Source organism: Athene cunicularia, assembly GCF_003259725.1.
Source record: "Athene cunicularia isolate RWA chromosome 1 unlocalized genomic scaffold, athCun1 chr1_part2, whole genome shotgun sequence".
Taxonomy (NCBI): domain Eukaryota; kingdom Metazoa; phylum Chordata; class Aves; order Strigiformes; family Strigidae; genus Athene; species Athene cunicularia.
In genome coordinates this window covers 5584592-5611098 of record NW_020799092.1, presented here as the reverse complement: position 1 = coordinate 5611098, position 26507 = coordinate 5584592, and the positions used below count along the sequence as shown (strand labels likewise).

At 38.9% G+C, this 26507-nt stretch overlaps 1 protein-coding gene across 5 annotated transcripts in view; it reads left to right on the top strand.

The window, feature by feature from the left end:
- The window catches only part of ANO4 (anoctamin 4), a 203708-nt gene that overhangs the window by 73680 nt on the left and 103521 nt on the right, over positions 1-26507 (top strand). For 4 of the 5 annotated variants that reach the window (XM_026868394.1, XM_026868395.1, XM_026868393.1 and 1 more), the window contains exons 3-4: positions 10483-10593; positions 20868-21004. In XM_026868394.1, the coding sequence (XP_026724195.1) occupies positions 10483-10593; positions 20868-21004 (248 nt within the window). The remainder of the gene's footprint in view (positions 1-10482; positions 10594-20867; positions 21005-26507) is intronic. The other variant, XM_026868396.1, reaches the window with a different exon arrangement.

Here is a 26507-nt window from a genome sequence, read left to right as displayed (position 1 = left end):
AAAAAGGGGGGGGTGGGGGGGTGGATTACTCTTTGACTGAGTAGATATGATACAGTTAAGTGCATCTAGGCATCAGAACCCACTAGAAATTCCAAGCAATACAATGTACTGTGGTTGCAAAAAAAGCCCCAAAGGCCGAAAGAATTGGGTAAAACTCAACATCACAGCTTACAGCAGGCATGAGGGCAGCAGTGAAGCAGAGGTGGCATCATTTTTGATCTGTAACTTTTTTTTCAGAACATAACTCCCTTTGGGTCATGCAGAATGCTGTGCTTCCCTGTACCATGAGTGGCTGGATCTTTTAGGAAAGCAGATTTGTTCTCTGCATACTGGATAATTCCACAGAGGCACAATATTTGCTAGTCACACCCTTGTGGTATGCAGTTCTGTACCATGCTATGCTTCAGAGGCCCAGTGGAGCACAGAGCATATGCATTTTGTGTGTCTTCATTACTGATAACATTCAGGGCACTTAAAATAGAAAAAGGAAGATAGCACTGCAGTTCAGTACTTTATTTAGACCTTGCTTTAGGAACACATCTAGCACCAGAAAGGAATTCAGCACCTGTTAGACTGCTGCCATAAAGAAGTAACCTGTACTTCAATGAGACTGGAAGGTTTTAAGGGTCATCAAGACTGCATATATTTTCAAGGCCCTTTGTGCTGCCAGAATGCCTGAAAATTATGACCCTTGCTATTCAGATGCTCTCCCACTACTTGTGAAGGAGAGTCTGCTTAATGCCAATTACTGAAAATAATGTCGTTTGGATAGGCATCCTGTGTGAATAGCCCAAAACTAGTCCATGCATTTTAATGGCAAAGTGCTCTATTTCTTCCTTGTGGGTCTTGATAATTATAGTATGTTGCAGGGCTTTATAAGAAGGACCAACTGTACCAGTATTCGGGGCAGGATTCCTGCTGCTTGTGAGGTACTCTCAAAGAAAAATCGAAAATCTGAGTGAGAATATTTTTACACAATCAATATATAAATATTGCCTTCATTTTTCAGCTCCAGTTTGTAACTGAATGATGATATTTATCTTAACCTTGCCCTAATTAGGTCTCCACACACCCAGACTGGTAGGCTGGAACCATATCCTCTCCCTTTGGTAGAGTAGGGTGGGATTCACTGCTCCATGTTTAGCTTCTGTACAGGAAGGCATATTTCATGGGGTCAGCATAATAGCTGTTTTCTGAGACTAAAGTAAGAAAGGCTTTGTGGTGTCAGTGAATTTCTGGGCTTCATGGCCCTAGCCTGGATGTGAGGACTTACATGACACTAACTGAGCAGCAGACCCACTAGCTCACAAAGGCTGGAAACAAGGTAATTAACAGGGGGAGGGAGGAATGTGATGGCTACCTGTTAGATCACAAGTGCCAGTGAGTATAAAAGGAACAGATTTGTAGAGCAAAGGGGCATTGGTCACCATGAATCACTATCATCTTGATGAAACCTTCTAGTCCAGAAGTCTCTAAATTTCTGCAAGCTGGAAGGGATAGACTGAATAAGACTGGATGTGCTTGCCTTATTTATATTCCCTTTGCCTAAGCATCTGCTGTCAGAAATAGGATCCTGCGCTGGATTAGACCTCTATCCTGTCTTTAGGATAACCATTTTCATATTCCTATGCTATGTTCATTCCTCAGGGGTCTGAGGACAGCTGAAGTTCCCAGAATGGTTTAGCTGCTGGTACTTTCTGCAGCAATGAATTACCAGGATGTGTTTAGACTGTGAAGCAGTGATAGGCTATGGTATGACATGAGTCTGTATAATTGGTTATTACATTAAAATCCACCTGGAAGAGACATCTGGTATCTTGTAAAAGCTGTCTTGATGTATCATGTTATAATGAAGTAAATCTTTGGTGCACTGAAGTTATCTGCTAGGTCATGCCTCTTATCCCCTTGCAGCCAGCTTTTCTGCTTGTCTCATCAGTAAACTGCTGACTGTAGAACTGGGCAAGCATTTTGCAATAAACAGTTTATTCAGCAAATGTTTTCTTCCTATCCTCTTTATGAATTGCCTGCTAACAACTCCTAATATTGTTAAAGGTAGATGGCAATTAAGGGATTTATCATTCACGAATAGTTTTTCAAACATGGACAAATGTTTGAACATGTGTAATAGTGATCTTTGATAGCTATGTTTTTATATGTGCACTCACAGCGTAAGAGGAAAGAACTAAAAGACAATTATTATTACTGTTATTTTTATATAAATGAGTAATGTAAAATGGGCTGAATTGTTTGGTCCATTTAGATCTCAGGCTTCTTTCTAGATTCTCATTTGGAACATGCAACTGTGCAGAAGTGTCTCTGCTTAGTTATACATTGTGGCTTTGTAATGTTTTCAGACTGTCCTGTGGATTCCTATTCCAGGCATTGTGGCACCTGAAAAGGATAGCTTTGCTCCCAGTAGGAAATCACACACTTGGATGCCCTGTCTCTTTGTATTATCAGTTGAAGTGCTTCTAGGGGTTAATTCCAAAGAATTGTGCAACACTGTCCCTCTACTAATTGAGTAAGGATCTGCACAGGGCCCATGTAGAGCCATGTAATTAGAAATATTAGGCATAGGAATATGTGACATGCTATGCTTGGGGGTTCTGTGTGGACATGTGCATCCTTTCAACTCTCAGAACACTGATGCATCCTTTGAGCATAGATGGGAAATTAAGAAAGAGGTTGTGTGCTTTTGCACAGCAGTCCAATGGTTTGGGTGCTTGTCCACGTGGGAGACTTGTATTATCAGCTCTCCTCAGCTGTTGTCCCATTTGAACTCCCTGCTTAAGAGATGCCTCCCTCTTGATAAGAGCACTGCTTTGGTGGGTTTGATTGTTGCCATGCCCATAGTTCATTCTGGGCAGTGACTGAATTAGAAATGCAAGAACTGAGGGCTAGCAGGGCTCTGTCCCCATAGCCTGGTGTTCTGGCTATTTTGACAGTAAAGGAGATTTTCAGGGTATGGCTTTGCACCAGGGGCTATCCATCCATTTTGTCTGCAGTTGTCTGTGAAAAAGGCATAGACAGTATGGGAGAGAGAGAAGGAACAAGGACTCCTCATTTCTCTGTAGTTAATTGGCTGAGTGGACTTCTCTGTGTCTGATACCAGCTGGGGTTTAATGGAGGGGAGAATGGGCACTGTATGTCTTCAAAATACTTTAGTCTGTGATAAATTAGTAGTATTAGGTGTTTAGAAATCTCCACTACTGCTGCTTCTGGAAGATAAGAAAAATGTTTGTATTAACATAATTAAACATATGTCATGCCTTACAGTGTATTGCAATAGAGGGAAACTATTTTTAAATTGCCTTTCAAAAAATAATTCCAGTATTGTCATTACCATACCCTTGACATGACCATCCATAGAGACAGTTATGGCAAAGGTTCTTCCTGCTAAACAGAATGATTGGGGGTTTTAATTTTTTTTCCCCCTAACATTCATTGGAATTTCTTATGGAAAAATGAAGATTATATTTATTCCAATAACTTTCAAAACTATCAAGGCATTTTTGTGCTTTTACACTCTGTTTTTGATTCTCGGACACTAAGATGCAGAAACATTATTTTATCCATAATCACTAAGAAAAACATTAAGGTAAGTGCTGTTTTCTGTAATAGTGGAAGATTTTATTAACTATGCTGAATAGTGACAGAGAATACACTTTTTAAGGTAATTGGTAAACCAATTAAGAATATCAAGAGTTATTTCCAAGTCCTTATGGCAGTCTACCAGGTCAGAGGTTTTTCAAAGGTCTGCAAATATTTCCACAGGTACCCAATCTTTTCAGTCTTGGAAGCACATTGTGTACTAATGCTATTATGATGGAGTGCTTTGACTTAGATCAGAAGTCTCTAAAGGCCTCTCTTTCAACGTATATCATTAGCTATTATTTATAATTCTTCCAAAATTGTGGATGTGCTTTGTAGATAGATGGGGACAAATCCTGTGACCTACACAGGTAAAAGTAAATACTTTAGATTGGGGAAAACTGGGGCTTTTTAGATACTCCCAGTTTGTCACTATGGGTACATATGTGCTGGCACTGCCATACCATACAGAAACTACTGCAGATGTGGCACATATCTGGTCTTACCCTGATTTCTTGCACTATCTTAAATATACAGATATGTCAAGAAGATCGTAGAAAAAGAGCATTAAACACATGACTTTTCCTGTCCTTATCCCCCCTGCCATCTTCAGAAGGAACCCAAGACTGGAAACAAGCATCAAAATGAAAGAAAAAGGGAACTTGTCACACACACACCCTTGTAGAAATCTGAAATTGTGTTGAAGCTGTAATGTAGAGGAAGCTTAGTGCTACTGGTAAGGAGCAAGGACAGAGGGAAAGCTTCTGAATAATGGTCTTGTTCCAGAAAGGAGTCAGGTGCTGGGCTGATGAGCCAGAAAGTTGCAGGTGGAAAATGGAGCCTTTTTCTGTGTGGAGAAAGGGCAGCTCTAGGCAGGACACGGGATATGTTTCTGCATTGTGTGCTGAGAAGATACTTGTTAAAGAAGACATGCAGCCTTTACCCTGACTTAGGTGAGGCTTTTGATGGGAAAGGGAGTCGGTTTGAGGGAATTGCCCTCTTGTGTGGGTGCATCTGCAGTCACCTTGTTGGTATGCAGTGGTTCAGCTGAGAGCAAGGCCTCAGTGAATGAGTAGAGTTCATGTGGAGAGTGAGGACCACAGGAGAAGGGTAAGCATGTCTCCCAGCGTTACTGCCCTCTGCACTGGTGGCTTGCAGATCATCAGTGTTAACCTGACCTCCCAAAAGACATTTTGACATTTACAAAGATTCTTGTTTCCCTGTGGGGAGGGGAAAAACAGATCTTGAAAAATGCTGATAATTGCATTTTTTCATATCTGTTCGAGAGGAAGACGAACACTGAAAGACAGTTATCCTTCATGATGCAAAACTTATTTATGTGGACTCAGCCTGTACTTTCAGGAACTGTTTTAGCTGTACATGGAGAGGACAAACGCTTCCACCTAGACAAAAGAGTTGTAAGGAACCTCTGAAACGTCCTCTTCTTTGTTCCCTCTTTTTTATTTCCATTGAGGAAGGTAATATCTACACTAGAGTTAGTCAATTTTATATTTAATATGAAACTGACCAGGATGAAATCAAATGATCCTGCTGATATTAAAATTTGGACCTTCATAATTAAGTCCCATAAATTATAATTGATTATATTTTCAAAATGTGGCTACTGACCACATGTATTTTAAACATACCTAATTTTTCCTTCTCCTACAACTATTTCTTTATTCCTTTGTTTATTCTCTTTAACTGTTAGATGATAATTTATCTTATCAACAATACTTTCCCAGTGTGGAACTCTGCACTATTGTATGTGACAGTTTTAAGAGCAGCAAGAAGAAATACAATAATTTTAATATATGAAAATATATCTAATATAATCACTGCAGTAAGATTGATGCACAGAGTAGCACTGGCATACAGTGTTATTCTGCAGGAGAGAAAAATGCTTAGGCAGAAAGAATATTGCAATATTTTGCTGGTTGGTGAGGAACAAAAGAGAATATGATACAGGATTTCTTATGGAAAACAGTCCAAGTTTCTCTCTGTCCAGTGTAGCAAAAGCAGGTCTCTGTTAAAGACTTGCTATGAGACACGCCAGCCTTTCATTTCATGGTACATAACTGGCCATCTCTGAGCCACTGCTTTCAGGGCAACTTCATCTTGCTATGAAAACACGTCTATGTTAATATGTACTTGCATGGATTGTACGAATCAGAGAATAGATTATTTTTTTTTCTGATGCAATAATTGGACCAATATGGTTTTTATGTATTAAAGTGCATTGTCCAGTACAGTCGTGCATGGATGCTGGGAAGACCCAGTGTGGTATACATTTTGTTTCACCCCTATCACAGAAAATACAATGCCAGAGCTGAGATCAGTAAAACTTTTGATTTTATTTGTGTATAGCTCTGACTAACACATACAAATAATGCTTTAAATAATTTCCATTTGCAACTGTGCTTTTGCTGTAGATGACCTGCCTAGCACTCACAGTGAGAAGCCAGTAGAAAATGTACTTGTGCAAGGGTGATCCTTCACCTTGTGTTGACTTTGGGTTGCCTTTAGTCTAAAGGACACCATGTGCAGCAGCTTTCTGCTTGCTTTAAAGAAGAGACTCTGGTGAGAAGGAGCAACTTCTCTGTAGAAACTGCAGGCAGTACTTAATATAGGAAAACAAAACTGCTCATATTAGAATTATATTTGCTCTTGCTAAATATTGCACTGTTAGAGTTAGATGGCCCTGTGATAGGAGCATCTACCCACATGGCATAGTAGTTATTTGCTACTTGTATTTAATATCCATGCTGAAGTAAAACCATTGTGAAAGTACATGTTTGCTGCCAAAATGATTTTAAAAGAAAAAAAAAATCAGCTCATTATACTGATAGAAATTCCTAGCTAGGTGCCATTTCAGGAAGACCTTCTGAAGCTGTAGATTTTTCTTTACAGAAGCATCTATATCTGTAGACAAAACACTTTTTTTGCACTTGTTTGTACTTGTAATTAATTGGAAATGAGGGAGGGTAAAGAAGAGAGACTGTGATTTCAGAAAGCAACTAAGTCAAGTATTTCTGTTCTGACCAATGAGCAGAACTTAAGTGGTTAAACTCTTCAAGAAGCCCCGTCTGCCTCAGTGAATTACAAAGATCCAGCTCTGTTCTCACATGTCCATTGAAAAATATAGAGTAAATATGAGCTCCTTACTGCACACTGAGAAACAGCAGCACTTGTTCCATCAGCTTGATTTTATATTCTTTATTTTGGTGCCAAATACTGAAACTATGCATATTTTTCTGTCACCCAAGCGCTTATGTTCAGTTTCAGACTGCAGTGTGAGACTACCCATCTGCAAATATGATTTGCACATCACAGAGCATGTATGAAAACGTGCAGGCTTTCAAAATCTGTCTCCAGATGTTAACTGTAAAAAAAAAAAAAAAAAAAAAATTCCAAAATTTTTGCTTGTAAAGTTCATGTCTAAAAAGCTGATTGTGGTAATCAACTAGATATTAGATACATGTAACAAGGCCTCGTCTAAAAAAGAACCTGAGTATGTTCTTAATTTTAAGCAGACACAAAATCTCACTGCAGTGGGAATGACCTTGTTTAACATTAGTAGCATATTAACTGCCTTGCTCCGTAATTTGTTAATCTGATACATGTGATCTTTTTATATTTAATATTTAGAAGTATGTTAATATTTAGAAGAACATTAAAATACTGGGTTAGAGAAAGCTATTCCATTCAGTCTCTAATAATTAAATGCCTTTTTAAAATTTCATTTGTTTTCCTAACTTAATTAGTAGAGACACTTCAAAACAAAGGAAAAAGTATGTTATTTTTGTGCACTACTTTATGTATCAGTGAGTAAATCAGAGTCGATGCCATGAGCTAATTTAAAATATTACTTCAGTTGAAGTAAAACATCTCAGTAAGCTGAGGAAAAATCTCAGATGGATCTTCTAATAAAAACACATAAAATCAGATAAGTCACTTCGCTTTTATTTGTGTTTGTTTATTTCTCATGTTTTTATGGAAATAGAGTCTTTCTCTCCTTATCTCCCAGGCAATATTGCTTAGAGTTTACTCAGTGGGACCCGTCACTGATAAAGCATAAATCAGCAGCTCCTAAAGCAAGAAACAGATGCTAAAGCCAGGCTAGTGATCCCTCAGTAGCAACAGTGACACGAGATACTGTCTTGGTTTGTTGTATGGGAGATGTGTGGTAAGATAAAGAAAAAAAATCTCTTTTGGACATGGGAGAGAACACTGTGGCCTTTCCCAAAGGGCTGCTGGGCTAAAATCTTTGACTGCCAACAAATGAGCAATCATTAGGTTGGCTGGTCCACAGCCTGTCACATAGGGGTTGTTTCTCTCAGCTAAAAGATGCAGTGCTCCCTCCTGCAAAGTGGGTGCTGAGAGGGAGGGAGGAGGGTAGAATCAAATGTGCCCTGATTCCGATCTGTTTATTGACACCATGAAGAACATGGGAAAAATAAAGTGTTGCTGCAAGCACTTATTTAGAAGCTATGATGTCTGCAGATGCATTTCTTTTTGTCCTTGTATTGTTGAAGGCAAGTTTTGATTAGCCATGCATTAAATCACAAATGACTGGCAGAAGATGATGCCTACAATTTTGAGTGAAAACAGAGGACGATGTTCTTGGTCTGATACTTGTGCAGTGAGGCCAGATGTTAAGACTACTGTGAATCAGAGAAACATATGAGACTGTCATTTGTGTAGCTTACTGGAAGCTCCCTGTACTGCCGATGAGTCAAATACAGGAGAGGAGATTTGAATGCAGCAGAACTTGTCTCAGCTTCGTAGGCTGTGTTAGGCTGAACAACAGTCAGGTTTAGGCTGGACATTTTCTGTCCATTTTCTAGACAGTATTTTTCATTAATTCAAAAGTAGTTTGAAATTGAATATGTACATTCTCCAACAGCTTAATTTTATTAGTAAGCTTGTGGTTAGATAGTCCATTTGTTATCAGCACTTCAGGACAGTCATTGCTGGCTGGCTGTCACTTCCTCTCTCCCCAGCCCAATTAGTTCTGATCTACTGGAGATGCTGCAGGGATCCTGCTACCTTCCTGTGTTCTGGGAGCAGTGATTGAGTGTAACAAGGATGGAGGGCTTTGGGGAAGAGGGGATATTTTATATTTGTCAGTATTGTCGTTATGTTGCTCCAACTGTCGTTGAAATGGAGAAGGAAGGCTGGTGGATTTCAGGATGCAAATATGTAATGATATGTGTTAAAGGTGATAGCTGAGTATTGAAACAGAATAATATCGCCTGCAAAGCTGCTTAACTGAAATGCTGTCCATTACTTACCTCTCTGCCCCCATCCTCTTGTTTATGTCTTTTCCAGCAGCTGCAGTTTTGGTTTTTTTTTTTGTCCCTAGAATTCTCTTCTGGGGCAAATTGTAGCCTCCTACCTCTGGGGCCATCTGCAGATTTCCCTAGGCTGCTATTACATGAATAATGAGATGTCTCACTTAAGAAATTCTCTTCATTCTACATCATTAAATACTGACTCCTGCTGCTGCTATGACAGATCACTTTACAGGAATCTACAAGGGGAGCTGTCTTTGATGCTAACAGTGGGTCTTTGCTGTGGAACAAAAGAATATGCTGGGGCAAGCATGAAACAGAATTTATAATATTTTAACACTGGGAAATAAAAGAGGCTGAAGCTGGTGTATGTATACCTATTTTGACATCTGTACTTTTAAAAAGTGAAGAAGGGTCTTTAAAACAGGGTTGAGCAATTTTGTGTCCAAGAATATAAGTTGTAGCTCTCATCAAGGCAGTGGTGAGACAGTAGTTTGGCAAGGGGAGGGGGAAGATACAGTGAGCTAGGAGGGAATACAAAACAAGACCAGCTTGTTATAGGCAGACTGTAGAAAAGAGGAAAATGCTTACATCTGAAGCATGAGTGATAGCATTTAGTAAAGGTACAGTAATGGACTAAATGACCTGAAGGTTTCTTCTTCCACCATAGCCTTTTTGTTATGAAGTTCTTTCCCACATATCTCCCTGACCTCTGCAGCTCACTGCTAACTCTGTGTATTGGTTACTCAAGAGCATCACCTCTAACAGATAACTTTGTGAAATGTTTTGCTGCCACTCTTCATAAACCAGACATATGCCCAGTAGCTCCCTCTTTGCCTCTGGCTGTATCCAAGTGCCCCGTAGTCAGCAGCTTAAACTGATTTTCCGGTACCTTTTCCTGTCTACTCTTGATGTGCATGGTAATGGTATGTTTTCAAAACTTCCCGCTTTCTTTGTGCATGTTAAAAGAACACTTAAATGGATAAATCTTATGCCTATTTACATGTGCAAATAGGTTTGAAACCGTGACTACTCGCTAGCCTCTGTTTTTATTCTGCAGTGCTTTTAAACAGCAGCCATTACATAGCAGTGCGACCTCCTTCGAAACAGACTGCAGTACTAGAGTGCTTCCTAGACCATGGCATGCCATCAGTTTGGCATGTGAAAACTTATGGTGTCCTGTGGCTGAAACATGCTCTTTTTGTCCTAACTGTTGTTTTCTGTCTTGAGACAAAATGCATCCTTTGTGTGTTAGTGTGTTTTATTTTAGCCTGGTTGTTCCAGTAGTGCTGTATCATTTGTAACAACACCTCTTGTCTGTTTTCACGTTTTGTAGATGGTATGGTGAGGGGATGCTCATGGCATGGCACCATGTGTTCACCTAAATGAGGGACTTACCAGTGGTGACTCTGCCTCATTGCTGATAGCAGAGAATGTTGTTGTTTCAAAAAAAAAAAAAAAAAAAAAAAGATTCCACTAGAGGGGAAAAAAAATTAAGTAGCTTTATTCAATGTGTATATTCCCTCACCTGAAAGCCCCTTGGCTAGCTTTTCTACCACACTGTCACAAACCCCATCAATGTCTTTAATTTCTTCAGAAGGAAGAAAGGATTTGCAGGTTAACCGGCTGGAAACGCAAATATGGATAAAACCAGACATACAGAAGACAGATGTGGACTTTTCAGAAATTCTTAATGCAATACAAGAAAGTAAGTTATTCCTTGGATGCAAAATCGGGTTTATGGTAGAAGAATCAATTGGGATGCACTGAAATTTTAACTGAAGGAACATACAAAGTGATGAACTGAATTATAAGTGAGTATGCATTACTAAAATCTCTGAGAAAGTTCAGTGGGTTATTGAAGGCCAGTAAGAAATCTTTTACTATCAGAGAAGTTGTAGTAAGATTTAAATTACTGCGTGCCTAAGGATTCCAGCAATACATGTTTCCTATGCAGAAGTAATCAGAAATACTATGACTCCTGTTACTTTAATCCATTCTTTACACTCTTGAATGGATGTGTGAACTAATAATGCCATCCAAGTGGTGCAGTCTGGGATCTAAGACTGGATTTGAAGTTCCAGCTGTTTCAAAGTGTGCAGATATATTCATGTTTTTGCAGTTGGTAATTTTTGGGAGCGTGATGAGCTTGTCACAATAACTGAAGGTCTGTATATCTTAGATACTGCATGAAACCATCTTTTTTCACATGTAATGTGCTGTGGACTAAGAATTGATTTGTCCACCCTTCTTAAATCCAACTGCAGAATGATCTTAAGATCTGTGCTAGAAGAAATACTATTCTTATTAACAGCAGCAGACCTCCCCCTACCCAAAACTGATGCAACTCTGGAATCCAAAAGAATCTGGAATTTCAGTGGAAATTTTCCATAATAGTTTAAAAACACTTATGCAGGCCAAGAATCAAGATGCATGGCATGGCTTCCGGTTTGTTTCTTTTCCAGTTATATTTTAAACTGGCTATTTTGTGTAGAAATTTTCTAAAGTGAGAAAGAGCAACTTACATTCTTGAATGACAAAAGATGTATAAGAATGTGTAAAACCCTGCACTCTACCTGATTTTTGCCATATGCCACCATACAGTGGTAGTAGGATCAGGTCGTTTAGTTGGTGGTATTAGTTTGGGGGTGGAAGGAAAACTCTCAGGTTAGCATGATGACAGGTAATGATTTGAGAGTGAAGCACCTCATTATGTAAGGTGTGGGTTTAGGATGAGCCCTGTGTTTTGTAACTTAAAAAGCTTTTCCCGTCAGGAAATCTTAATATGAGATTTTGCTTTCTTCCCTCTTTTCTGCACCTGCATGGCCCAGATATAGGCCTGGGGGCAGTTGGGTGGTGGACTGGAGAGGCTGAAAAGGCACTGTAGTCTTTCAGAGGCTGACTAGACAAGATAGATAAACAAGGATAAGCAAATTCAAGTTGGGAAGAGACCATATTGGAATACAAGAAACAATTATCTTCTCCATTTTAAGCACATGGCTGAGGAGAATGAAAATGGATTATTTCTTTAAAACAATTAGATATCAAGATTAGATTTATTAAGTGTCCAAAGCAGCTTCTTATTAAAATGGTCATATCTCAACTTCCCTTGGTACCGTGTCATATTTTAATATCATACTCTCTGATTATATCTCTGTGCTGAATAACTCAAAATTTTCATTCAGCAGGGCACAGGTTTGCTTATAACCTCAAATGTTAAACCCTAGTTTCTTTTAAAAGTATACCATTTCTCTGTGACCATAAAGAAGGCATTCATCTGACTTGAACAGAGGGGTTTCCAGTGAAGGTCTCGAGATCTGAGTTCATTGTCTAAGTTCCCTTGGCAATCAACAGCATATAACTAGCATGTCAACAGCTCAGTTGGTCTCATTTTCAAGTGGGTGTCTAATATAGATTAGATGACCTGCAACTTGGAAGTGGCTATTTGCCTGTTGCCTGCAAATGGAATTTAGAGAGATAACTTGAATCCCTACCACAGCTTAGACACAAAAATCTGCACTGTGGTTATATCATAGAAATCATAGAACAGTTTGGGTTGGAAGACACCTTAAAGATCATCTAGTTCCAGCCTCCCTCCCATGATCAGGGACACCTTTTACTAGATCAGGTTGCTCAAAAGTGTAAATGTATGTGAATCCTACCTTAAGTAAAACAAATATTTACAAGTGATTAATGAATGTAAATTGACTAGAAGTAGGCTCCCAGATTTTTTCTAGCAATTTGATTATAATTTCAAAACAAAATAGCATTAAACCAAGAGTCTTTTAAGAATTACCATTTTGATGTATAGATTATTTTTTAGTCATTTGAGAAGGATGCATCTTTTACAGCCTTGAAGCAAGTGTTTTTTCTTTATCCAGATCCATTTGCTATTGAGAAGTTAATCCTTACGCCCTTCAGCTACACTTTCTTCTGGAAGGACAAAAGTATTGCTATGACTGTATGACCCAGTTTGCAGAGGCTTGTTATGTGTCCAGGGGAGTGTCTTTGTCACCTGCAGTCTTCTGTGAATATCAAATAATTAGGATAAACATGCCTAAATAGTCTTTCTAGAGTGGTTGCTCTGAATGGTCATTGTTACTTTTATTCCCAGTTGTTAGCATTGAATGAAAATTTTAAAAGGCTAATGATGCTTTTAAAGGCCACTTTTTTCTTTTTTTTTTTTCCTTGATAACATGAGTTTCCTGAGTATTTTCCTATTCAGGAGGTGCCTTATGCAACTTTAGCTAGCTGGTATATCTGCCTGTGTGGTAGACTGCCAAGAGTGATCATTCAGTAGCAGAGATTTTTTTTGTTTTAATTTAGTTACTTAAAACAAGTATTTTGCTCTAAGACTTCCTTTTTTTTTTTTTTTTCCTTTTACCCTACTGAATATCTTAGACTGCAGTTGAAGATAAAGATTTACCATCTCGTTATTTATTTTTATGTGAATATACTATTTTAGGAGACTTAAAAGTAATTTCAACTTCATCAGAGCTAAATTCTGCATTTAAGTACCATAGTTCATGGTAGAGTCTTAAACACGTTTTTCTAAAGATTTCTGGTATGTCTTTTATAAAACAGTTTCTTCTTGAGCTCGTGATATTCAGAAATGATCAGTAGTCTATCAGAGACAGTCCAGAAACAATAATTGCTAATCTGAAAATGGCTTTAGGCATACACTATACAATAAGGGATTGAAAAACAGAGTGTTTCATCTGACCTAAACCAAATCTGTAAACTAGACAGAAGAGGTGTCAAGGATTTGCATGAACTATTTGTCAGATATAAAACAGAATTTTCTGTTGTTGCCTACTTACAGCCTGTACCCATGCCACAGCCCCAGCCAGGAGCAGATGGTGGGGCATGGGAGCAGCCCCAGCCCTGGTCATCAGGTACCTTCCTGGTGCAGGGGGTCTGTGGCCGGGCAGGGCAGGACTGTGGGGAGCTGGAGACCAGCCCTGCTGTGGCATCACTAGGGCAGGGGCTGACAGCCCTAGGGGGCTGAAATGGGGTCCTGGAACCTGGGCAGGGTGAGGGGAACCCCAGGGGTCCCAGCAGGGACAGTCAGGGCTGGGAGTGCCTTCTGCACCATGGCAAAAGCTAGCAAAGGCTTTCAAGGTTTTTTTCTAGTTATTACACTGAGAGGATGGACTTCTGTAGAAAAGCAGTAGAAAGTTTTATTTTAAAAAGGTGCCTCAGATTTCAAGCTTTTTTTCATTAATTCCTATAGTTTGTTTCAGTGTCTGAAACTTACTTTCATTGCCACTGCAGCAAAGTCAAAATTAAAAGAAATCTCTTCTTAGAATATTTTTCAAAATCCAGTTTACATTGACTTTCACTAGATTTAATAAAAATTAGTTTGATTCTCTCATTTTAGTTCTCATAATCTGGGAGCCAGAAATCAGTGAGTTTCCTGAAACAGGGTTGCTGATCCACTGTGTAGTTACTGAATTTAGCATTTAACGTGATAAAAAGTTCTGGGCTGTGTGGTATCTGTGGGATGGCCTCCTTGAAGCAAAGGTTTGTATATATTGTACCTGTGTGCAAGGTTTAATCCTTGCTGGGATCAGGGAGCACGTTGCCGTTGCCCCTCCCCAACCCGCGCTAGTCGGGCTGGAAGTTAAACACAGACCCCGGCTAAAATAACAAGAAATTTAATACAACAGAGTGATAGAACAATCTGAACAACAACAGTATCAATGGTCACAACAATAAACAGCAATAACAATGAACAAGGCAAAAGATATACAGAGAAATACCGCTAAATGATCACGGAGCAAACCCGCCAAGTGTATGGCAAAAACCAACACCAGAAGCGAAAGTGAAAAGGCTCCGCACCTGGACCTGATGCCAGCATGGTATGAATAACCCGGCTGGAGATCCCTTACCTTTCTCTCTGCTGGGGAAAACTTTACTCTAGCCTGACTGAACCAGGACATACCTGTTAGCCTTACTGAGTGCAGAAAAATGTTCCTATACAAAAATCTAGATAGATGCTAAAATCCATAACAGCTAGTACAACAGGATGCAGACAGATTGTTTGTTTTTCATATGTGAACTTTTCTGCTTTTCAAGTCTCTGCTAAACAGGTATTCTCTATTCAGCATTTTTTTTAAGGATTATTCTCCAGTATTGGTACTTTTAAACACAATCATTTTTTCCACCACCATTAACATTTGGAAATGCTCTACACCTATTATAAACATTGCTAGTAAGAATTTTTAAGGAACTTCACCTTTCAATGTTACTGAGAGGCCTAAAACTCCAAAGAGCAGTTTCTGGAATATTGATCTTTGGCTTACATTATCCAAAGCTAGAATATACTCAATGGTTTGATGTGACAATTGGTAATAAAATGACAACTAATTAACAGAAACATGATCTCTGAGCATGCTTCCATCCTTCCACACAAAAACATAGTCATGTAACATTTTTTAATGAAAATTCTTGGGTTTGGGCATCTCAGTTTTTGAGCATCCATATTCAGAAAGTTAAAGGAGTTACTTCCTTATCTTTGAGTGCTACCTAAATCAGCCCCTTGGTCCAAAGTGGTTTGTGGACCCACTGAGATTGTGCACGGATTCTCAATCAGAATTTCCCAGCATTCAGTTTTCAGAATATGTGGTTCTAATATATTTGGGATGAAAATATTTCTATATCCACATTTTTAAAAAAAAATCCTTAAGGGATTCTGAATTAACAAGTCATTTTGATTTTTTTCCACAAAATGGAACATGAGGGGGGAGAAAAGAGCTTGCATATTTATGCTGATATAAAACCAGAGGGGGATTTCTTAATATCTCCTGTAGCAATGTTCATGCTGCTCTGTATTCATGTTAAATTTCACTGCTTGAAAAGACATGACTGCACTAGCATCAGTCTGTCTCCTAAATATATATGATACAATTGTTATATATCATTCTGTTAAGGTGATTTGTGGATATATGCATGTCATGGTGATGGAGCCCTGATTATGCCTTTAGCAACATTTGTTGTTCATGTCCATTGGAATGGAGTTGCTGAGCTAGCTACAGGCAGCAGGAGAGGTGTCTTTGAAGTAGCATCATCATTATTAAAGCAAACAGATTTGCTTTTTATATTATTTAGTTTTGTGAAATTTTTTTTAAGTATCCGATAAGACTTGGAGCAGAAAAAATGGTCTCAGCAGATATTAGGGCCCCATGTTTAGTGACAGTGACTGAAATACTAAAAGTGCATTTTCAAAAACTTACACAGCAAGGCAACTGCAGTGTAAAGAGCTCCACTTTTTCACCAGCAGCACACCTTTACTGCAGCTGGAAAAAGGTAACAGACACCTTTTGTGCTGATGAGGTAGTTCAGCTCCTCTCTTCACTACTTATCCTATTTGCTGGTTACTAACCAGTATGCCAGTTATCTGTGTATTTCTGATATAAGCAATTTTCTGCTATAGGCAATGTGGACAGAGAGCTAATTTCCCTAACCAACTAAGATTGACTGCTTCCAGAACTTCCAATCACTGCTGAGATGGGCTGGATTTTGAAGTGACCTTGAAATAAGATTTTTCTGCTCTTCACAAGTCTTCAGAATAAGCCAGCAGTTCTCTGCTTGAAACCACAAAACATGTTCTCTCTCTTACACACCATGTTGTGTATCTCAAAACACACACTTAAAAACCATATATTTTGCAACCCAAAGTATTACTAGCACTTTGGGAAGCAGCAATTCTAGTACCTCAAAGGCTCATCTTTTATACGATGGCAGGAAAAAGCTGGTTTGAATTCCCTCGAGCATAGCATATAGGCAAAACTTTCATTTTTACACCTTTCATTGCCTCTATCCGCAGTAGACATATATCTTGCATAATCTTCAGAAAGCTTCACTATTTAAATTATTTTTGTATTTTCCACTGTTGTTTTCAGACTCTATTGAGATGTTGATCGTATATACAGGTCCATGTGTCGCTCTCATGGAGGCATTCTGCTGGGTTTCAGTTCAGTGAAGTTTCAAGTCATTCAAAACGTTTTCTGTTTCAGCAGTTCTTTCTGTTGAGTATTTAGATGAATTCTTTTCATATAAACATGTATGCAAGAGCTGGTCATGGTCTATGTCCAGATTATTATCTGATAGGGTGGAATGTTTCCAGTCTTCTCTTTTGAAACAGTAGGGACAGTGAAGAGCAGGTAGGTAGACTGTGCTGTCTTGTGGCAGTTCCTCTGTCTTTTATAAGCATCTCTAGTATGATTTTTGTGGATTGAAGTAGATCAAGGTGGCAAATAATTCTTTAATATTACTGCTGTATGTACTACAAATTGGAGTCTGGTTTTTGCCTGCCAAGTCTCCTAAAACCTCTGTATTTTGTCCTAGGAGAGGTTGGATACAACCATTGTGACACTGAGGAGCTGCATGCTCTCCTCATCTGAAATGCTGGGGTTTTAACCCCAAGCCCCAAATTAAGGTTGACATATGGGTGATTCCCAGAGCCCTTCACAAAGGGGTGGTGAGTTTGCCTTTAGGCTTCCCTCTAGGGTGTGGCTGGCCTTGCAGGGAGAGCCATTGGGTAAATGAGCCCCAGGTGTCCCAAATTAAGTAAACAAAGGTCAGGTGTCCCACTTAGGGATGGGGGCTGGGACCACCTGCAGGAAGGGGCAGTGTCTGTCTGTGAGGTGGATGCACTTTGCAGAGTTTCCTGATGGGGAAGGACCTCCTGCCTCCCTGGGACTGGGCTCCAGTCAGGTCTGGCTTTTGTAAACATGGGCTGTGTAGAGATGCAGTTTGTGGCTTTCTTGGTCTTATGTATTTGGTTTGTTGACTCAGTTGTCTCCTGTCTCTTCTATGGGAGACTGCATTTCACCGTTTATTCCACCCACTGTTGGTTGTGCAGTGTTGTTGTTGGGGTCATTGGGATTGATGTCATTTATGTACAATCTGACTGACTTGACCCCCAGCACTCACCCATGTACCGACCCTTTTGTATCAAATACAATTTGGTTATTAGTTCATCTTTATGCTGGCTGTGTCCTTTATGCTAGGCCTAATAATTGGCAAAACATCATCACTTAAACCAAAGCAACACCAGGATGCTCTTTTCCAACACTGTCAGGAAGCTCACCCTTAGCAGGAAACAGGATGGTGTGAGGCTAAGTCTAGTTTTAAAGTGAAAAACTCCATCCTGAATATTTGTCTCTAATAGTATCCTGCCACTTTTAAAAAAGCAGGATATGTAAAATAAATGGAGTGATAGTAAAAACAGACTTAAAATGACGAGGGAGACTTAATATCTGCAAGAACAAGAGGTTTTATATCTCCGAATCAGACTGTGATGATACGTACAATATAAAAGAGAGTGAAGTAAGAATATAAAAGTGAAGCTATTACTTCAAAAATCTCTATAAAAGCTGGTTGTGATCCTGCAGAACTGAGGGTGCTCTCTAAAACTGATGAATTATGATGCAAGTGTAAGTATGGATTAAATATTGTGCAATATTAATATTGGGATACAAAGAATGATAGCTAGGTTAGTTGGTATGCAATCCCAAAAATTGCTAAACTTGAGAAGTAATATGTTATTCTAAAACTTCTTAATCTGGCACAGAATTCCTTACAGTTATGCTGTGTACATGAAAAAAAAAAATACTGTTACAAGCATTAAAAACTCAGAATCTCTATTAAAAATCATGCTGCTTCAGTTAGTTTATTAGCCTAGTATCTAGAGTGGATTAATTTGGACTGAAGACTTTTCTGTTTCTAAAATATTTAGTGGCTTTCTAAGCAAAAGTATTGTAATTGAAAATACAATGTATATCATTAACTTTGTCCATATTTTATACATGAAAATTAAGAAGGAGGTTCTTGAATATTTTGATAGGGTTTTCTTTTTTATCTACTTACAGCTGTAATAACAGACTTTAGATACTGTGAAAGACATGTACAAAAAGGGAGCAATCTCTTCCCCATGTTCATAATTGATAGGAAAAGAATAATACATTTGAATTGCAACATAGGTGCATATTCAGGGTGAATATTATGAAGAAAACTGTTTCCTGCTTGTGATAATGAAAAACAGGCCACCTGCAGAGACTATGGAGTTGGTAGCATTGGAGGGTTTTTTAAAAGCTTTCTAAAACTGGGCTATAGCTCTTGAAGAAGGGAAAGGTGAAAAGGAGGTCACAAAATGCTCATGATGGCTGGGAACAGTTAATGGCCTTTAATTTCTGGCAGATATTCAGTCTCTCCACAGTGTGGGAATGGATTTTTACACCTGCTGCCGGTAGTTAGCCATGGAACTAAGTTGCTGCCAGCAATTAGAGATTTTTGTCTGTTCCCTCTTAATATAAATTCTCATCAACGGGAATTACAACTGCCTGTCACTAAGTTAGGGGAGTTGTAGAGAAGAAAAACAATCAGAAGTTTATTGCACAAAAGAAGAAAGATTCCATAAGTTAGTCAAATTTGCAAAAAAGTGTGAGGAATAGTGAGTTAGACAAATTTCTGTAAAAAAGTAACAAATATCTGATCCTGCTTTAGTCAGGGGAAGAGGCTCAGTAGCTGACCCGTGGGGGGGTGTCTCTTCTAACAGTTACAACTCTACTATCGTAATTCTGGATTCTGCTTCTGAAACATGAGGTTGGAGAGATGAAATCTATCCACAGCTGAAGCTTGACCCTCAGCCAAGGCATTTTTCTTCTCCCCACATACCTCTCTTTATCACCCTTTCACCCCAGGCCTGCAGCGCATGGGGTGTAAAGGTGGGCGTTACTGCCTGCAGACCCACCAGCCGCTCAGTCAGCAGGTCAGTGGCCCTTTTGTGGGACTGTAGGCTGGCACAGTAGCTCTGCTCACAGCTTCTCATCACCTCCTCGCTCAGCAGAGCAGGGAACATCACTCTGAAGCTAACACTGCTCTAATCTTGAGTATGGTGCCATTCCTTCTAGTGTTTGGGTTGATTGTTTTAATTAGAGTAAAATTATCACAAGACATGGCATTGCATGAAAGGTGGAGGAAATTCAACCCATTTGCTCAAGCAGGTACCTCCCTTCAGCGCCCAGCTGGGGCCGGGGGTTCCCGTGGTGGGCGGCAGGGCAGGGCCTGGCGGTCTGGGTCTGTCCCACCATCTGAGCTGGGGGACGGGGAGGGAACAGGCCCAGGCTACCAGGCCCTGCCCTGGAGGGCAACAGGCCAGGATGTCAGGCCATGGGTTGACATCAGGATCAGGCCTGATAGCAGAGCCAGGGCTAGATGCAACCCTGGGATGGCCAGGCAAACCTCTCTGCAGTGCTCTCTGGGAGTCTCTCCCCACAGACACCAGAGGAAAGGGGCTGCCTCTGGACGTGCTAACTCTGTCTTGGCCCTGAGCCCCACTGCCAGATCGCCAGGATGGAGGAATGTGCTCCAGACCCTTCTATCTCTTCACTTTTTTATCAGGGTTGGGTTTACTACAGCATCCTGTAGATTTAAGCTATTGCTTCATGTGTGTCTGACGGCTGTGCAGTAAGTAGAGCTGAATGTGCCAGATTTGTATGTATCAAAACATGCCAAATTATATAAAGACAAACTTCTATCCAGGCTCATTTATTCAGTGCCTTTCAAGTAACAGTATCTATTTGAAGTCTTCTGCCTCTGACTGCCTTGCAGGTCTGTACAACTTTTAACTTGATACTTTATGTAGTAGGTTAAAAATCTGTTTCTTTATACTAAGTAGTTTTCAGAGACCATACTAGTTCAGAAGGTAATTGTTTAAGCCACTTACCCCAAGAGAAGCTGAGGATATAATTATTTTATGCTTTATTGTGACAGAAGATTGCTTATTTGTCATCAGAGAGATATTGTGATATCTTAAATCTTTATGTGGCTCATTGATGAAAAAAGCACTCCAATATGCATTGGATTTTGAACATAGTATATGCTTGTATCAGAACTAAAAAGTGGCATTCTTAAGAATGTTTTATACTCATTTAGTTCAATGGTGATTTGAAGGTATATTTTTATTTTTGTTTTTAGTAGCTAAGGATGTCAACATTTTTTTTGATGAGTTAGAAGGTGTGAACAGCCCTTCCAAGGATGATGACTCCCTGCTTCACCATGGTAACTTGACCAGTACTTCTGATGATGCCAGCAGGCTGGAAGTTGCAGGAGAGGTAAGAACACACAGAATTATTATGATAATTATTCATGACCATTATAAAAAGGGAATAAATGTAATTTGATTTAAAATCTCATTCTCTGCAAGTCAACTAGTGTCTGACCTTTCCCATAGGGACTGGCTTTCCATTCTAAGATTATAATGCTAAAATATAAAATATCTGAAGTTAAAAGGTTCTATTGATTTCATGCAGCCCCATTCAAAAGTCTATACAGACTTTCATTGTCTGCTTGTTTTCTGAACCATCCGAGTCTAATGTTTCACTGCTTCTGAAAATAATGAAGTTTTCCCTGTATTAATTCTTTGGGGGGAAGGAGAGAGGAGGAGAATTTATCATAAATCTCTCATAAGAAGCATTGGGTATCAGGTATGTGATGCATTCCATTCCACTGAAGAACAAGTTACCTGATGGTGCATAAAGGTGATTCAGAGAACATACCAGGGAGGAATCATTTAGCACATAGTCCCTTTAAAATTATGTTTTAAAGCAGGCAAAGCATCATGAACCCATGATGAAAATTTGGGCCAAAATTCCTTTTTGTGTCTTTTGTGTAGAAAGGAACATGATAACCCTTTAACTTTGCCTCCAACTGCCCTACAAGCCATGGATGTTTGGGCTATCAGTTTAGGGAGTAAAGAGGAGAGCCCAGGGACTTGTCTTCTTTCCCTCAGCTCAGGAATGCAGCTGCATCCAGACTACTTACTGAAATGGTCTGATGTTACCTGCAAGCTGTGCCTGAGGATTTTTTGGCAGAGGGCTGACTGGCATAGATCAGAACTGGCAGGGACCGTAGTAACAATTAAAAAGCATGGAAAACCATGGGATAGTGCTGAAGCCCTGGCCCTGACCCTGCTTTGTTTACTGGTTTAAATAAAGTTTAGACAATATACAGATTATGTCTTTTTCAAGAAATAGAGGGTTTTGTGGTGCAAGTTCTTTTGTGAAACTGCTGAGGAGTCAGAGATTTTCCCTGTGCTAGCAATTCAGCCCATAGAGAGCTGCACTCCTGGAATGTTTAGACAGATAATTAAAGCGACAAAATTCAGGGCACTCAGGGATATGTTTGACCTTGCTCAAAATGTCATCTTACCCTTCACTCATTGCTCTTCCCATACAACTTAAAGGGCCCTTTTTACCTGCTTGCACTGTAATAGGTTAATCTGACATGATAGTCCTGTGTTACATTTTGGGTTCATGTACCATATGGTCTCTAACAAAAAAGCACAGGTGGACAGCTTTGATTTTTGCGAATTGAAGAGAAAAAATTAACAGAAAATGGTGAGAAGGACAGAGGATGATATAGAGCAACATATGCTGCTGTTAATTTAACGATGCAGCAAAAAACAATACTGCAAGATTTTTTTTCCTCTTTGATGTATTTGTTGTTTTTTAAAGGGAAAGAGAAAATGTCTGAGGAATATCTTCCCAGTTGAACAGATTATCTTCCTTTTTTTGCATAACCTTAGTTAGAGAAAAATAGCAATTTAAGTCATGTTATATGTATAAGAGGGGAAAACAGAAAGTTAAAGGTCCTAATGGGAGCTGAGGGATGCTCTAAACTACAAAAAAAAGTTTCAAGGATTTGTCCTCTGCTTAATTCCAGAAGGAAAAGATACACTGTTTAGATGTTGTAGTTTTTAGGGAGCACAACTATATGGTGGTGGGGTGAACTTTGAAGCTTCAAGGTTCCTTTCAGTCGTTTAGTTTAGTAACTAAGAGAGCCTGTAGATCCCCCTTAATATCATCAGGACAAGGAATCTGGCACCAATGAATCCCTCTGTACAGATGTTTGTTTGGTTTAGTTTTGAAGCTAACATTGCAGAAAAATAATGTTTTCTGGCTGAATTCATCAAAAAGAACTTACAATCAAAAAAAATTACAAGGACATACCAAAGGCTTCTTACCATTTTTGTTTAACTGACAAGTTGAGATATTTTATGCTTCAACTCTTAGTTATTTGTGCTCAAACAGAAGATCCAGTGAAGACTTTACAGATGAAGCATTATCAACAGTTCCTTAACAGATGCAGGGCCAGACTGCGATTCAGCTTGTCCTTCGGCTAAACATGTTTTTTTCTTCTTTGTTTTGTTTCATTCAAACACAGCTACAGTTTGAGCAAATTGAAAATCGTATTTCCCTTTGTGTGCATTGACTGAAATACTTTTTACATATACCAATATAACAATTAGGTATACGCTTTACAATTTAAATCCAGGAACATATTATCACTAAAATATTGTGTTACTTCTACTGAAGTTTCATTTTCTGAGAACTGTACTAGCAGCGAAAAGGAAGAATTGTTTAGTACCTGTATTCTGGGTATGCATTCACTCTGCCTCTCTTGCTATGGAGTAATAAATCTGTCTTTATCCAAACAAGGGAAAGTGGTGGAACTTGAGCAAAAGTTGACTTCTACTTAAGTAAGTTTATATGGCCTATTCTTGACATTCCAGCTAATGTAGATAGTTCTGAAATTTCAAATTGTAAGAGTCATTCCTACAGTCTTCACTTTAAGCATCAAAGTCTTGATATTTGGGGGGGACAGTGTTATTAACACTGTGCAGAATAGAGTTTGTTTTAACAATTGCTTTTATAAATTAGAACTTGCACTGAAGATTATGGCAGAGAAAAGGTATTCATATTGCAAAATAAGAATTCTGATGTTCTTTATGGCTCTTATGATAGCTTGTGCAATTTCAGTTAAGTTTTCTTGTGTGCATTTACCAGAATACAAGCTGATTACATAATTTTTTCCCACCAAATCCCTGTTGTCTTCAATGATCAGGATGGATATAGAAAGAGATTATCTAAGCTTTTGGAGAAAACTACAGATCTGTTACTTCATAACCTTTGAGCACTTGATTTTGCAGACTAGATGATTTCATTTTTAGAAAAGATCCATGTAATTAAATGTGTTGTGGTGTCAAGAAGAATAAGTTGCAGCTTCCACAAAATATAATCTAAATGGGCAAAAGGATATTAATAAAAAAGAACACACAGAGAAAATTTACTTGTTCTTTGATTAAAATGGTGCCTTAAACTGGGTGTTTCTGCATAAGTTCATAAATTATCACTGTTAGTGGTGCAGGTATTAACCCCCTTCACCAGCTGTGAAGTTGCATGCAGGGAACTCCACTAGCCACAAACAACAGGAAAAGACAATCTCTTTAGAATTCAAAGATCCTATGTTCCATGAGCTTCCAGCATCCATTCTGATAATAACCAGGAACCAAAATAATTAGGAATGAAGAAAGAATCTAATCTATCATTAAAGTAAACAGTGGAGTCCCTTCTGATGTATTTTTTTAGACCTGCAGGTAAAGTTTCAAATTTCCTTGGTTTTCCTAACTGCATTTTCATTTAAATGTTCCATTTAATGTCTCTATAGCTGTTAGGGTTACAAATACTCTCATTTTGGATAGTGAAGCATTTAGGTAAGCCATTTAGCCTAAAGCTATCGTTGCATGTATGTATGAGTCATATGTCTGTGTATGCTGATGACTCCCAATTGTGGGTCTAAAAATATGAAAACTACTTCATTCCTTGGAAAAGAATTCCCAATTATACAAGTTCAGATATGACTATTACAAATAAAGCTGCAAAGATAGACAGAAATGCTAAACTTATTGCTAGAGTATGAAGATATAACACAGAGAAAGAAGATGCAATGTGTGGAGAAGGGTCAGCAAAGTTCAAGGTAGGAGAAAAGTCTGTCTAGAATAGTATGAGCCTGGAATACTGTCAACAGTGCAAAAGCCCTGCAGTTGCTATTTTCTGACACTGCTGGGTCAGCCCTCACTTTCTCCTTACCAGGTTAGATCCTCAGTTCTTGTAGGTCTAGGCTCAGTCTTTTAAGCCTCCTTACAGGCTATAACAGAGCAACAGAAAGGGTTCCTTCTCACAGACCCTACCAGTCTAGTAGGTTTTATCAGTCTGGATTTGACATACTGTGTTCCTAAAATGAAAAGGACCTCTGAGTACAGATAAGGGTGTCCAAGCTGCTCTTCTGAGCAAAAATTTACAATACTGTAGTCAGTGTTTCACAAGTCCAAGAGAAAAAGTAGTTGTCTTAGGAAGGCATTTTTATAGGGGAGTCTAAATCTCATGGTCTTTCTTTAATATAAGGTTCTACATGCACTGATAAGTCAGTGTAGGGCAAACCAATTTTTAACTTTTTAGTTCAATCAGGAGTGTACATTTGAAGTGAATCTCTCAATTGCCCCTACCCATGCTTTCTTTGCATTCCAAAGCAGTGTTGGACTTCAAACATGGATTCCTTCTGGATACAAATTGCGAGATATCCAGAAGACTCACTGGAGTACCAGACTATAGGGGTGTCACGTTCTGCTCCAACGAGGGGGACAATTCTCAGCTCTCACAAGGGGGCCCAAAGTGGGCCCTCAAGCCTACATAGTAGACAGCAGATCATCAGCATAGATTGTTTTGCTTTACATATTCTTTCCTATTTCACTGCTTTACTTGCTAAAATAGACATAGTGACTCTGGGACCTACAGAACAGGAAGGATGGCTTGTCAGGAAGCTTAGAAATCAGAGCAGGGCCACTAAGCTGACCCTCTAAATCACCTGCTGCACCCTTTCTTTATTCAAATAACCTTAAATAGCCTTTTGAGTTCTGTTACATCTTCTCGACATGGGTTTTTTATGGAAAAAAAAAAATAAACTGTGCTTCCTGAGCTGTTTTCATATTTAATGCTCTGTGAAAACTACTTCTGATATCTTGATAACATCATTTGTCAGCATGATATGCAGTATAGATATAAATGATTTGTTACTGTTATTTCCTTAGGGCTTAAATCTTTTTTCTTGCCTTCTTTTTCAGCTCAAAGAACTTTTCCACTATATCAAGTCTGCATTAAGCTGTGTCAGGAGCCAGGCGCTGTAATAAAAAAATCTTAGAAAAATTCCCCTTTCTGCTTTCAGTAAACTAAATGTCCCATCCCCTTAGTACATTTGGGATGCTTTCATTGTTTTTTCCATTTAATCAAAAATGTGTGCTGAAAGTCAGGAAGATAGTTTACACTAAACTCTTTGATTGGGAATATTGGGCTTTTTTTTGTCTGTAAGGTTAATTTTTCCTATTACTATGATCACTTTTTTGTGATTAAAATTCAGCAGCAGTCCTCCTATGTAGAAAATACTATGAAAATTCTCTACTTTTCCCAGATGTGAAGGGCAAAATACTCATTTTCTTGAGAGATTTGATCATATTCTATAGGGCATGACTATTTCTGGAAGTAATGGTTGAGCAAATTCTGGAAAAACAGGAAGAAATTAGCCTAAACCTCCCTTCAGCTTGGGGCTGGACTGATATTGAGGTCACTAAAAGTCCCTGTTCATTATACTGCTCTGAGGGAGTGCTGTTTGTTCTCATATATCATTTACAGTGTACATTTTTTGTACAAAACACTCCAACCTGCAAACTGCCACAAAATTTCAACTTGTCTGAAAGTGAAAGCTTAACCCCTAGGCAGGATT